The 14,698-nt window shown below is 42.5% G+C and overlaps 1 protein-coding gene across 1 annotated transcript in view; it reads left to right on the forward strand.

Annotated features, from left to right (window-relative positions):
* Positions 1–14,698, forward strand: part of ppfia2 (PTPRF interacting protein alpha 2) — a gene marked incomplete at both ends in the record, with an annotated part of 158,105 nt that overhangs the window by 104,605 nt on the left and 38,802 nt on the right. Inside the window, 3 exons of the mRNA XM_083999270.1 lie at positions 6,805–6,906; positions 10,356–10,520; positions 11,393–11,467. Of these exons, the coding sequence (XP_083855396.1) occupies positions 6,805–6,906; positions 10,356–10,520; positions 11,393–11,467 (342 nt within the window). The remainder of the gene's footprint in view (positions 1–6,804; positions 6,907–10,355; positions 10,521–11,392; positions 11,468–14,698) is intronic.

Here is a 14,698-nt window from a genome sequence, read left to right on the forward strand (position 1 = left end):
TACACTTAATACTGATGTTTTTTTCTCACTCTGCAATCAAAACCTCCTAATTAGCCTACCATAAACTGCTGCCCTGATTTTGTTAGGAAACTCCAGCGCTGCTCACAGCTGGGCAGCAGTTGGCAACATGGAGGAACGTCAGCATTACTCTCATCACTTTCCCCTGAGGGACTTCTTCAGTGTCCCCAGGGAGTATGTGTGTGTGTGTGTGGATGCCATAGACTACACCACTCTCTGCACATCTGACTTGTAAAAAAAAAAAAAAAACACACGGCAGAGGTGAAAGTCCACTTAACTGATGCATTAAAGATGCTCTGTCACGCAAGGCCCAGCGTGCGCAGCTTCACCTTTATTTATTTTCCGCGCTGGGGCTTGACTTTCCCCCGCTGTCTCTCTCAATCGCGTTTCCACCGCAGTGCGTTCGGCCATTTTCAGGTTATTTATGAGAGCGGGAGCGCCCGGACACCGGGTTTCCTGGGAGTAGAAAATTCACCAGGTTGTGTTTTTTTCCTTGAGAGACAGAAAAATATATATGACTGCATGGAAACAACCTCACATTTTGCTGCATTTTTAGTGTCGTGCATTATTCAGTACGGCTAGGGAATAAACTGTAAACAACTATACTGTATGTTCCACCTCATGGTAGTTATTATTTTGTTATATGGTGGTATATTGGTATGCAGCTAGCTCTTTCCCTGTTTTCAGGCCAGTAGAGCCAATCATCTAAATATAATTAACACATAAATATTAAAGTGGCATCTGTTTTCTCAGCTAACATAAAGTCAACATGACAGTAAAGTATTTCAAAAAGTTGTTGAGTTTGTTATTGTTGTTTTTTTTTTATTCTAAAGCAGTTCTGGTTTCTATATTAATACTGAGAAAGTATTAAAATGCTCAGTATGCACAATGCAATACTGTAACATAATAACAAGCCATCAGGACTTCCTTAACTTTGTGATGTCACAACAAAGCAGCCGTCACCCTCAGCCATCCTCCAAACCAAAAACCAACCAGGTTCGTTTTTGGTTTCTCTGAGTCTTTTAGTTTAAATGAGCCATGTTTTGACTGTATATCATCACTCAGAGAACAATCAGCCAATCAGAAAGACAGCCTTGGAGTCTCCTCTCCTCTCATTGGTTCACCAACCTGTTGTTACTAGAGCTCCAGAGAAAGGTGTAAGTTTTTCTGGCTCTTAAAGCTGCAACTATATGTTCCTATGGAGCAATATTTTACAATAAAACTCAGAAAAAAGTGTAAGATCTGAGACCCTGAATGTAGAAATACTTCAAAATGTTGCAATTTCCTTTTTACTATGATTATTTATTAGTAATACGCTGTTAGACTCCATTACCTATAATTATCTTGTCATGGTTGGTGCCTGTCTGAGCATGTCCTCTTGATTACTAGTATGTCTGTGTGTATATGTGTGTATATATGTGTGTGTGTGAGTGTACCACTCTTGGCTCAGACCAGCCAACAGAACATGAGGAAGTTAATTAAAATGTGTGTCAGCGCGCTGAGTTCAGTGTGAGGAGGACGGTGGTTATAAAGTGAGCTAACACTCTCAGCTTCCGCTCAGGTTATGAATCACGACGCAGCTGGAGTCGAATAATTCCTACATGTAGTTTGCAGGCAGCAGAAATGTTTCTGAAGATGTTTTCGGAGCCGTCACAGTTCGTGAAATGTTGTTTCAGTGGAGCCGATAATCTCTCCGGGTCCTGACAGCGTGGCCTTTAGGAGGAGGCAGCCTTAAAAACATCTCCTCGCCCCTGGGGTCACAGCCTTTTCTTCAACCGTGCTCTAAGAGAAACAATCGCCCCGAGACGACGGGTTTAAAGAACAGAGAGGAGGGGAGAGGGAGTGTGTAGTTGTTTAGTGTAGTGCAGACTAGACTGCTGCAGAGGAAGTCAGAGCTTTGCAGTGGGGATTGTTGGGTCTCAAAAGCATTAAAGCAAATGGTGCAATTTGTAGAAAAGCTTTTTTCTCTTTTTTAAGAGGAGGTGACTGTGATTAGCTCCATAACACTGGGAGGGAGATTTATGAGCTTTAAGCCTCTTTTATTTTATTTTTTTTTTTTTAAACTTAACGACACTCATAAGTCTGTAAAATGTAAAGACGTGGTGTTTGTGTTATGTAATGACTACAGTATGAACTTTGATTCACAGATGATGGAAATTACTGTATATTGTGATTGTAATAAGAATGTAAATAAAGCAACATTATCTTCATCATCTTCAAGTTTATAGTCTTGAAAACTGTCTCTCTGTGGGTTAACGCTCTGTAAAGATAACCTCCACATCTTCTGTTGCTATGGTAACCGCAGCCCCCCCCCCCCCCCCCCCCCCATCAGCTGACCTGGTCCTCCTCTGTAGATGATCTAATTGTCACCTCAGCAGACCCTGGCTGGCGTAATGTATAATGGACACATTTATACCGACTGTTTAACACTGAGCTTCTTCACTTATGTAAATCAGCGATCATTAGAGGTTTATTGGTGTAACAGAGGCAGCACTGTGGCCTGTGTGTGTGTATGTGGGCTAAAGCATCTTAACTACTTTAGAGAGCAGGTTGAAGTTCAATTAGTCAGAAACCTCCTACCTTATATTGTCTATCCATTATATTCATCATCATCATAATAAAAGTCGTGCACACATGAGAAATCAGAGGAAACTTTTCAATCTAAGACAAAGTGTCAAACAGATTTTCACTATTTAAAGTGATACTATAGCGGCTATTTGTTGTGGGGTTGTGTGAGGTAACACAAATGCTCTCTGTGTGCTTGTGCGTATAATTTGAGAAAAAGTAGTTCCAACGGTTTGATGTCCATCATGCTAAACCATCTGGCCTCCATCCACAACAGTAGAGCTTCTGTGCCGGTTTTTCCAGCTGCTTCTTCAAATTAAGAGCACACTGATCTAAATCTACATCTATCTAAATAGTCTAACCATGTATTCCACATCAAATAACTTGAACTGTCACTTTAAATTTTCCATTTTTGCCCAGATTCCCAGTTGTTGTTGTTGTTGCTCCAGTTGACTTACACTGCTGATTTTATTGTATCAGGAGTTTTTTAATAGATTCGACATTCAGAGGACTTTGTCTATTCGGCAAGAGAAGTAATCTCAGGATAATGTGATTTAATATTCTGTACAGTATGTGCTACGTCTTTAAATTAACTCAACAGTCTAAAACTCACAGTAAAGTAGAATCAGTATCTTTTGTTGTTGTTTCTTTGTACTGTAGGTGTTCAGAAAGACGACTGTTGCATGATTGTTGCATTAGATTGAATCAGATTATTACACACGTGAATCTAATAAAAGATGAGAACCACAAAATATTAATTCATTATATGATAATTGAGTTGTCGTCGTCATGAGAACACAGATGCAATGATTTCATTATGATCGTAAAGTAACAGGCCAGAAGCATGTACTGTAGACCCGCATGACTTCCGTACTCTGTCTTTGCACTTGGGAGCAGCAGCGGAGCGGTGAACACGGGTTTCAAAGATGCAACAGCCGCCTGCAGCGGTTTTAAAGGCCCCATGGCATGAAAAATGTGATTTTGGTTATTTTGTCGTGCTTGGGGAGGTCTCTGGGCCACGTATACTGCCCCATGCATCAAACTGGTCATAAACGGGAAACGCACACCGCCCATTTGTAGGAACTGTCTCTTTAAGACAAGCAGATAGCACTTCCTCCTTTCTGTGATGTCACACACAAGGTAACTCCACCCACCGTGACCAGTTGTTTGTTTTTTCAATTTTTATGAATGCAGCTTAGGTTTCAGTTACTTGCCTGTGATTGGCCCGACCACATGCCGCTCAAAAACAGTGAGCCAATCAGAGGAGAGGTTCTCATTCTCTCTTCTGATTGGCCAAATGACCTGTGCCTGCTAGAGCTCCAGAAAGAGGCAACAGAAAGGGGCAGTATAAACGATAAGCAGATCACAGGTACTCAAAACCAATGATACATCTTGTTAGGGATATCAGCAGGTAATTAAACCCAGAGAAAAGTGCACAGCATGGGGCCTTTAAAAGATGCCGCAACGTCCCAAAGGCCCCGATCCTGAACGCAGCATGTTGATGAGCTCATCACAGTTGTGGCTCCTCCCCTTTCTATCCCAGTTTGAAACCACAGACCTAAAAATCTGGTCTAGTCCTTATCACAGACGTAAATCCACTTGACTTCTCTCGAGAAGGCTCCGCTCCCAACACAGTCTGACAGTCGGCAGTGATTTGTGGATTTTCATGGCGTCTCTTTGTATCTGAGGATTTGTGGCTCTATAAGGTGTGTAAGGATTTTCTGCGCCGCTGTAGCTACGAGACACAATACTGTCACACTCCCTGGAGTTTGTCTGCAACCCCGACTTATTGTCCTCGTCTCCTGAAGGGCAGATGGTGCACACAGACTGTGAATGACAACAGACTTGTTATATTCGTCTTTACAGCCTCTGAAATTTGATTTATCGTTATTATTTTATCTCAAACATATTATAATTGTGTCACGGCACATTATAAATAAAGATTAGAGATTACTTTTTCATGCATTTTCTTAATGAATGCTTAATAAATCTGTTTAATCCATTCCAAAAATATTTCATTTCCACTACTATAAAGCAAATAAAAGAATCACATTTCAGAGAAAGCAGATGCTTGATTTAGACTAATTACTTAATGATTTAACAGTTATTAAACTTGTTGATGATTAACTGTTGTGTCAATCAGCTGCTAGAGTGAAATCAAACAAAATCAGTAAACTGAGCCCATCGCAGCCGAGATGCAGGATAATGAATGTGTTTATGAATTCCTGTAGAAAATATGCGCATTTTCCCCAGGTCTTTTATTTTGAAATCAAAGACAGAGGATGTCACAACCTCCTCCTGTCAGTCAGGAGTCACACTGACTGTGACAGTTGTTTGTTTTTGTACCTGCGTGACGTGACCTCGCCGATGACAGAGGATGAAGGGGACAGAGGTTTGACAGGCTGCCTCTCTTCCTCCTCCTCCTCCTTCTCCTCTGACGCCTGTTTACCAGAGAGTTATGAACACGCAGCTCCGAGTTAGTTTGTCAATTAGAAACGCATTAAGGGGAACAACAGTGCTGCTGGTTAGACACTTTTTTTTCTTGGATTGAGTGTGGGAGAGGAGCAGCAGGGAGATCAGTGGCTGTAATTGCTGTATAAATGTAGATCAGGCCGATCCACTGTAAGTCTTAAGCAGGAGGTGGTGCAGTGTCAGGCTGATTTCACACTAAGTGCTCACATTTACAAAAAGTTTGCCTTGGCTCTGTATTTTACTCTCTGCCTGTGTTCTGTATTCAACATCTCTTTTAGTACGGTGGCCCAGAAGTGTCAAAACAAATACAAAAGCCACAACAGGCTTTTGTATTTGTTTTGAGTTGTGGCCTCTCCATTGTGTGACCCACTGTACATTAGTAGTGTATGTGCTCTTTCTGACCTCAACAGTTCATCATCCATCTATCCATCCATCCACTAGTCATACGGCATAAAGGGATAGTTCAACATTTTGGCAAATTGGCCCATAATCCCTATAGTTTTAGGAGTAGGTTCGTTAACTTTAATTGTTGGTGCAAGCTATTTTTAGAACGGCGGAGCAGAGCCGTGAGCTGCTCAGAGCTACGCTGCAGAGGCTAATGGGATTTCTTGGTTTCCCTCATCAAACTCGTCAAATACACAATCCAACAACTCCAAAACGCTCTCGTGGACAAGTTGTGACCTGCACATTCACCACGCTATGAGATAATAACAGAACGTTACAAGACAGAGTTGTTTTAGAGGTAAATGCAGAGACTGCTTGCTGAAAAACTGCCCCCCGACGGGAACGCGCATCAGCGGTTTTGCATGAATTTACCTAAAAAACAACTCCGCCGTTCTAAAAATAGCTTGCACCGACAACTGGACTATTGGATCATTGAATTAAACCCCATCCTGTGGAGCCCATATTTTGAAACGGCATCTTGCTTTTCCTCCTCCTTCCTTCCATCATGACTCGTCCTCTGAGATTCTTCCCGCCTCTGAAAAACATTTGTACGACTCTGAAAGTGCGACCTACTGTCCCAACAACACCTGCTGCTCCGTCACACTCAGTCTGTCATCTGTCGTCTGTAGTGTGTAGCCCGTAGTAGTACGACGCCGGCCCTGCTCCCCTCAGTCCTCCTGCACCGTGCTGTCGTTTTAGTGCAGTGGGTGACGTGTGGATCCACTCCACCTGGCTCTGCGCCTGCACCGCTGTGTAGAGCCGATCCTCTGTCATCCACAGATTACCATTAGAGCGTTCAATATGAACCACCTCATTGTGCTAAGGATTGAGGCTTTGTTCCCAGATGTAAAGGCATGGAGGACCACTATGTTAATTACATATTTTTACTCAATGCAAACAGATTACAATGCATAATAAACATCCTGCTCGGTTTATATATGGGTCCCAATTCTCTAAATATCAAAGCTGTGGGATATAATGTTAATTTATGTAATACATTTCACATGTAGTTATGACATTTTTTGTTATAGCTCTTTAAAAACAGCTTAATATTGTCCTGGGTTGAGGTTGTGAGGTTCTTATATGAGTATCTATGTGTTACTGTACCAGTGCCGTTGGTGTTGTGTTGTGTTTTTTGCTCACAGAAAACAAACGCAGCTGCTTTATGTTGCATTGCATCACTGTAGCTTCAACAGTGCAGGGCTGTTGCAGATAATTGTGTGATGCCGATTGCTGAACGTGCTGCTGACCCATCGCATCTCTTCTCTCTCTCCCTTTTTTTTTTTCATCATTATTATTGTGCAGGAGTTTGCTGCGTTGACCAAGGAGCTGAACGCCTGCAGGGAGCAGCTGCTGGAGAAGGAGGAGGAGATCTCCGAGCTCAAAGCCGAGAGGAACAACACCAGGGTGAGGGCACAACCACACATACACACACACATGATATCCTCCTGTTTATCCTGGCACCAATTAATCTCATATAAGATGGCTAACTTAGCATTATATGAGTTTGCATGGTGGTTTTAGTTTTTTTTTTCAAGGTTCTGGGCAACAACAACTGTTGTTTCCTCATTTACATCCAGAAGTTTCTCAACTTTGCCCAACTCTGCAGAAAAAACCCCGGCTGCCGCTGCTGCACAGTGCGATAGACGGCATCCAGAGGAAGCTTAAGCTATCTGGTGGGTACGGTTTTAAGGCCGTAGAAGCACTGAAGCAGCCATGCACACTGTCTGTTCCCAATGCCCAGACATAGCTCATTAGCTCCCCTCATTCTGCCTGAGCATTTCTCCACTCGCTTCACATGGATGGCTGCTCAACAGTAAAACTGAATCCAAATGGCAGCGATGCCCTGCAGTGTCCGGTTCAAAGTATTTTGGGGGGAAAAAGAGGAAAAAAGAAGGCAGAAAATAAATAAATAGACATTAGCGGATCAGCTCAATTTTTGCGGCGCTGAAGTCCTGTATCTTCAAATGAAAAATATTTCCTTTTTTGAAAGCGGTCTGCTGCTGTTGACAGATAAGACTCCTGTTCTCCAAGCCCAGTGCTGATGAAGTGTGTATTTACAGTCTCGCACTATCTGTCTCTGGGTGGAGGCAGGAGATTTTTTAGCACAACAGCGACTGAAATAAAAGAGAGACAAAAAAAAAAGTCATTTTCACTCTCTCACTTTATTATCACCTCAAATCCTCCGATGGGCAAATTACCAGGCAAACTTTAATTAAGCTCAGTTTTTTTGCCACCGGTAGGGCTTTTTTTTTCCTTGTACAGTTGATAATTAAATCTTTGAAGGCGTGTGCAGGCAGCCGGTGGAGGGTGGACTGAGGGGAGGATAACAGATGTGATGACAGTGGAAACACAGGTCAACTTTATAGGATGTGTGGGCTAAAGCAGCACAATCAAAGTGGCTCAAATGGTGCAAGGACGAGGGCGGCTGAATGTGAATGAGGACACGATGGCTGTTTAGAGGTCTGCATGGGCTTTTATTTTTTTGTTTTATAACCCAGGCTTCACATCTTGTCCCCCCCCACCCTCCCCAAACTGTTGCCTCCGCCTCCTGTGGAGAGTTTGATCACTTCCGCCTGCTAAAATGTTCTGTCTGCCACATCCTGCGGGGAAAATTAGGCACATGAAGTCTGAGGGAAAAAGAAAAGGAGGGATAAAATTATTATGGATTGCGCCCTTATTTCTCTTAAAGTCTGCGTGGTTTCCCGTAGCAACAGATGCTCGGGCCGTCGAGCTATTGATTAGATTTTCATTATGGATGTTTTTTTGGGGGATCTTCAGCGGAGGGGTGTGGTTTTCTGGATGCATCTGCACTTTGTGTGTGGTTAGACAGAAGCTCATATTCTCATATATGAAATAATATACCATGGTGATGATGATGATGATGATCCAACCTGCAGATATTAGCAGCACCTTTTCACAGAGATGTGTCAAGGAGAGCAAAGGTGTGAAAGGTGTTAAAATCCTTAATTTGTTTAACTGAGAAAAGTAAATTAGCAGCTGCAGTAATGTCTTATAGTTCACCTGTAAAACGATGGTGGACAGGGTGGACAGTCTGTTTATTTATTATGATTTATTGTGTCTTTTATCTATAGTTTAGTCTTTTTATTCTGTTTTATGGTTTTCATTTTACTGTAGAGCACTTTGGAAACCTTTGTGTTTATTTAAAATTGTGCTTTAAGAATAAAAATGGATTGGATTGGTAGTGATGCTTCTGCTGTGTAAATCAAGATGTATAATAATAATAATGAGAGAACAGACCGGAGAGACAGGTTTTAGTTTAGTTTCGACTCTGTTGCTGTTTTTTTCTCACACTGAGAAAGAACCTGTGTAGAGAGAGGTGACAGAGAAACCAGAGGCAGCATCAGCAGAGGAGGGTTACATACTCTGGAGGCAGGTGAGTCAGGGGAAAGGAACAAGATCATTATCAGAACGATTCTTCTTATAAATCTTTCCCAGTGGGACTGAAGCGTTAAAATCTGCATCACGGTGAAAAAACAGCCAAAGCACCAGTGGGTAAATGAAAGCAGGCGACGGCGACGACACTGTGCACTGATCTCGGTGCAAGAAACTGTAATGAATGTTTTATCCATGCAAATGAACCGATGTTCTCTGCTCACCCAGTCACATCCCGGGTGTTTATTCCCTGTTGTTGTTGTTGTGGTGCAGTTACCTTGTTTTTCTGGAGTCAAGCGATTTATTTTTTCTCACACATGGACATACACTCCTCTGTCAGTTTATTAGCTGCACCTACTGTAGCTAAAACTAATGCAGGCAAATACAGCTGCCCTGCAATGAATCCTCCTTTCATGAAGAATATAGTGTTCTGTGGTGTTGATTCAACTCATATAAAAGGAGGCATCACATGCATGATGGGAGGATTTACTGCAGTTTTGATTTGTTGTTTCTAATAATATGACCACTGTTAACAGCATATTTCCAAGAACAGAACAATACATTAAAGGGATAGTTCAACATTTTGGCAAATTGGTCCATTGCCATAATCCTATAGTCATAGCAGTAGGTTTGTTATCTTTGTCTGTGCAAGCTATTTTTAGAACGGCGTAGCAGAGCCGTGAGTGGCTCAGAGCTACGCTACGGAGGCTAATGGGATTTCTTGGTTTCCCTCATCAAACTCATCAAATACACAATAAAACAACTCCAAAACGCTCTGGTGGACAAGTTGTGACCTGCACATTCACCACGCTATGAGATAATAACAGAACGTTACCAGACAGAGTTGTTTTAGAGGTAAATTCATGCAAAACCACTGATGCGCGTTCCCGTCGGGGGCAGTTTTTCAGCAAGCAGTCTCTGCATTTGCCTCAAAAACAACTCTGTCTCATAACATTCCATTAGTATCTCATAGCGTGGTGAACAACTTGTCCACCGGAGCGTTTTTGAGTTGTTGGATTGTGTATTTAATGAGTTTGATGAGGGAAACCAAGAAATCCCATGAGCCTCTGCAGCGTAGCTCTGAGCAGCTCACGGCTCTGCTCCGCCGTTCTAAAAATAGCTTGCACCGACAATTAAAGGTAACGAACCGACTGCTATGACTATAGGGATTATGGCAATGGGCCAATTTGCCAAAATGTTGAACTATCCCTTTAAGATGAAAGAGATGAAATGGAGACTGTTTAATGTATTTATTTATTTTTGCACTTCTCTTCTTCTCTGACAAAACCTCTCATCCTTTATTATAAATATTTTTGCCTCCTTAAAGTTCTCTGAATTGTTTAATGTGTTTTCACTACATGACTGTGGAGTGGAGCTGAGTGCCTGTGGGAGTCTCTCTTTCCCCTGCTTGTGATCTATGCTGATTAAAACGACAATTTCTCCCTCTTGTGTGTCCTCAGCTACTGCTGGAACATCTGGAGTGCCTGGTGTCCAGACACGAGCGGTCGCTCCGCATGACGGTGGTCAAGAGGCAGGCGCAGTCTCCCTCGGGGGTGTCCAGTGAAGTCGAAGTCCTCAAAGCGCTCAAATCCTTGTTCGAACACCACAAAGCCCTCGATGAGAAGGTCGGTCCCCCTCCATGAGCGCATATGTTCATCCAACATTATATATGCTTATATGTTTACATTTTGCATTATATGTACAGTAAGCATACACTTTATATTCATTAAGTGTCATTATCTTAATGTGGAGGTGGGTTGACACCATTCCCATACATCTTTTATATCTTTGAAGGTATTGAAAAATAGATAAAAAGCAACAAGTGTTATTGAAAGTGCTTTTATTCATATATTCTGTGCAAAAATAAAAATGGCAGGTTTGTATTTTTAACTTAAGGTTAGAAAAGTTAACAGTAGACCTCGTGTGAGACAGCACAACTTCTTGTTATTGTCGTCCGTGAGCCTCTGCTAAGCCAGAGCCCGACTCAGAGACCCCAGCTATCTTCTAATCCAGGATCAGCCTCCTCTTGAGATCTGGCGTCCTGTCGGGCCACAGCAGCCGCCGTGCCCGGTCACCATGCGGTGCAAGTATAATTGCTCCATCGCAGCCACAACAGACCTGGAAGGAGGACGAGTGTCTCTCTGAGTCTGTGTGAGTTCACAGACGAGGAGAAGCAGCGTAGGACGGGAATCTCCTCCCAGCAACTGGTCCTTTAAAAGCAATAAAGACCTCGTATCGCTGCTTTGAAGCCGCTGCAGATGGTTATTGTGAGGCTAGGGGAGGAGAGGAGGACGGCTGCTTGTGCTGCAGCAGCGTGGGGCTTTTTGTCTGCTGCTTTTAACCCCTAATGGTCAAGACTGGAGTTTAAGCCGTGGTAGAGAAAGTGGGTGTGTTGTTTTCCACTGTTTTAACTACAGCATGAATCACTAGTTAAAATAACATGTTACAGCAGACCGGGAGGTTCACGATGTGTGTTTGGTTGTTTTTTTGTTTTCAGGTACGAGAGAGGCTACGAGTGTCACTGGAGAGGGTGTCCGCCTTGGAGGAGGAGCTCACAGCAGCCAATCAGGAGGTGAGACATGCCACATGGATGGATGGATGGATGATAACATGGACATATGATCCTGGACGTTTTTAGAAATGTTCACACCTAGTGAAATACATGATGATAATGATGAGGTCAAAATTGCATTTTATACGGATTAAAGTGTCATTTTCAACTAAAACCTGAAAGGAATAGTTCACCAAAAATTGAAAATCAGTCATTACTGACTCACCCTCATGCTGATGAATACTCTGGAGTAGTTTTTTATTCCTCAAAGCGCATCTGGATCCAACAGATGCAACAGAGTAAATAGCGCCCGACACAAAAAGGTCCATAAAATTACACAAAATCCTTGTAATATTCCTCCTTACTGCTCGTCCACTGCAATCCAAGTGTCCTGAAGGGATATAGTCCAGAGTTTACTCGAAACAACATCATTTAGGACATTTTTACAGCTTAAACAGTCCTGTATTGAATTGTATTGTATTGTATATAGTGAAACTGCCTTATTCAATATTTTCACTGGGTTTAATCACTGGGTCTGTTTGTTATGAGGAGGAGGAGACCTCTGTTTACCTCCCTCAGTTTTCAGTTAAAACCTCCTGAACATCTGGATCATAAATTATAGGAAAAACTCTGCATGCAAACACTAGAATCAGCTTTATTGTCAATATACTGAACCAGGTATAGTGGAATTATACAAGTCTTCTCTCCTGGATGAAAATACAAAGATAAAGACTCAAATATTGAATATTGAACTGTACAAAACAGAATCAGAGTAGAAAATTTTTTTTTTTTAAAACAACCGTTCTTATACACAAAATCGAGTGGTTTGACAAAGCAAAGAAAACACAGACTGTCAACTTTAAAAGTGACAGTTTTCAAGTGCTTACATTCATTTCTATTCAGGTTTATTTATGCCTGGTGAGAACAACTGTTGCAGATCAACAGATACACAAAAGAAGAAGAGGAGGAGGAGAAATTGTTTCAGACAGTTGCTGTTGTTTTTAAAGTACTCCACATAAAAGAAATTCAGAAAATATGTATTATTAACAAACAGCAGCGTGAAGAGTCGGTGTAGTGCACGCTGCAGCAGCCTGTACATGCTCCATCTCACAGAACAACGGCTCGTGGATATAAATCCAATCCGCAGCGTGATGTGTCCTGAAATGTCCTGAATTATGTATCAACTCACACACCCAGCAGCACGTCTGCAGGCGTCACTCGCTACAGGGAAACAGACACAGAGCACACGACCGGGCCGAGGTGCAGCGCTGACAGGAGGAGAATGGCCGCTCCTCCTGTGGCGCTCCCCCCCGCTCCTGCTCCTGCTCAACCTCCGGGGGCCGAGGCTGGCAGCAGAGCCAGAGCAGCTCTCCTCTCTCTCACACACACACACACACACATACACATACACATACACATACACATACACATACACATACACATACACATACACATACACATACACACTGCAGATGGTCTTGTTCCAGCTGAGAAAAACCCTGAGGCTGGCACTTCACAGCCTGTCAGACATGCCAGTCTGACACTCAGACCGAGAATAAAAGTGGGGTAAGGAGAGGAGAGGAGAGGAGCAGGATGGACAGGATGGAGAGAAGAGAGGAGAGAGGAGGAGAGAAGGGCAAAGAGAGGGAGCAGGATACAGAAATAAAGATGGCAGGTGGGAGGCAGAGGCAGGTCGAGTGTGTAGAGGTGTGTGTGTGTGTGTGTGTTAATGAGAGCAGTCGGTCACAGCCAGGGATGGGAAAAACAGCGTTATAAGATAACGGCACTACTTTTTTCAGTAACGAGTAATAAAAAAGTTACTGTTTCCCCCGTTATAATGCTGTTACCATTACTGATAAATAAAACGCGCCATTACTCACCAAGTCCATATACTGGTCGGAAAAAGCCATTTATCTGGAACCAAACAACTCACTCAGTATTCCTCCGCACAGATAAACGGGAGGTTAGGGTTATGGTTAGAGGGTTAGGGGGGTGAGTCCAAGTAATTTGACATATTTGAGCATTTTATAAAGAATAATGCAATAGTTACTTTGTAGTAATTCAGTTACGAACTCAGGAAATTAACTAGTAACTAAAACATATTAATTTTTAAAAAATTAAAATGAACCTGGGCAGACAAACTGTGAGGACGGAGCTGCTTGTGGTCTGAGTCCAGCAGTAGAAGGTGAAGGATCGGGAACAAGAAGAGCGACAGCAATGGAGAGCACAGTTAAAAAATAATGTGAAGGGCTGGTTCCTGAAGCCATCCCCCATTTTTCTTTCACATCTTTTGCACAAAGTCTGTGTTTTAACTGATCTGTTACATCGCAGTCCTCCATCCTCAGTGGAGGAGGAATGTACAGCACTTGGAGTAATGTCCTCCTCACGCCGCACAGCCAAGGTTGAGAACCTCATTCAGCCCCTCTGCAGTGGCCGCCCCTCGTAAATGGTTAACGCTACACTTGTCGAGCCCGGACGACCGGCAGGCGATGGAGGAGGCCGTTAAAGCGGCTTTTCCCCTGAATAGAAATGTCCACACTTCAGAGGCTCCAGGGAGCCGGGCAGAGCCGTGAGCCGCCAAACCGGTAATTGATTTGAGATGGAGGTCTGGTATGAGTTCCTTCTCTCTCCCTGCGGGGGGTTTGGACGGCACAGTCACACCTGATGAAACGGGCGACCTTTGACCTAAAGCAATCACAGGTGTTTAAGTGGCCGCGTACTGGTAATGGCTGGTGATTGCAATCTGGAGCAAAGTGTGATACAGAGTGTAAATTACAATTAACTGTTTATTTGCTTATTTATAAGGGATAATTGATATTAATCAAGACAGTTTGTCCAATAAATAACCAATAATCTTAAAAAATATTTTATCTAATACCCCTGAAATCTTTCTACCATCAAATATTTCTGATGAATTTAGAAACAATCAAACTTAAAGTTCAGAGAAAAGCTAAACACCTAAGTGAACAAATTCACCTTTTTTTTCTTTCATGTGAAATCAGCAAAACTTCGGCTGAAACTCTTTGCCCTCCTGAAGGACACAACAGTGATGACTTCTTTGGGCTTTAAAAACAAGATCTGTCAAATTAAATTTCAGAATTTGAGGTTGTGCTTGAGACAAATATCTAGCAGTGGGTATTATTAATTAAAAATACTCAATATCAGTGCTGGTACAGACACCTTGACCTCAGTATTGATTCATGATACCTTGGTACCAACTTTATCAAATCCATCTTAACAAAAAGAAAAATT

Source organism: Trachurus trachurus (genome assembly GCF_905171665.1).
Source record: "Trachurus trachurus genome assembly, chromosome: 23".
NCBI classification, from domain to species: Eukaryota; Metazoa; Chordata; class Actinopteri; order Carangiformes; family Carangidae; genus Trachurus; species Trachurus trachurus.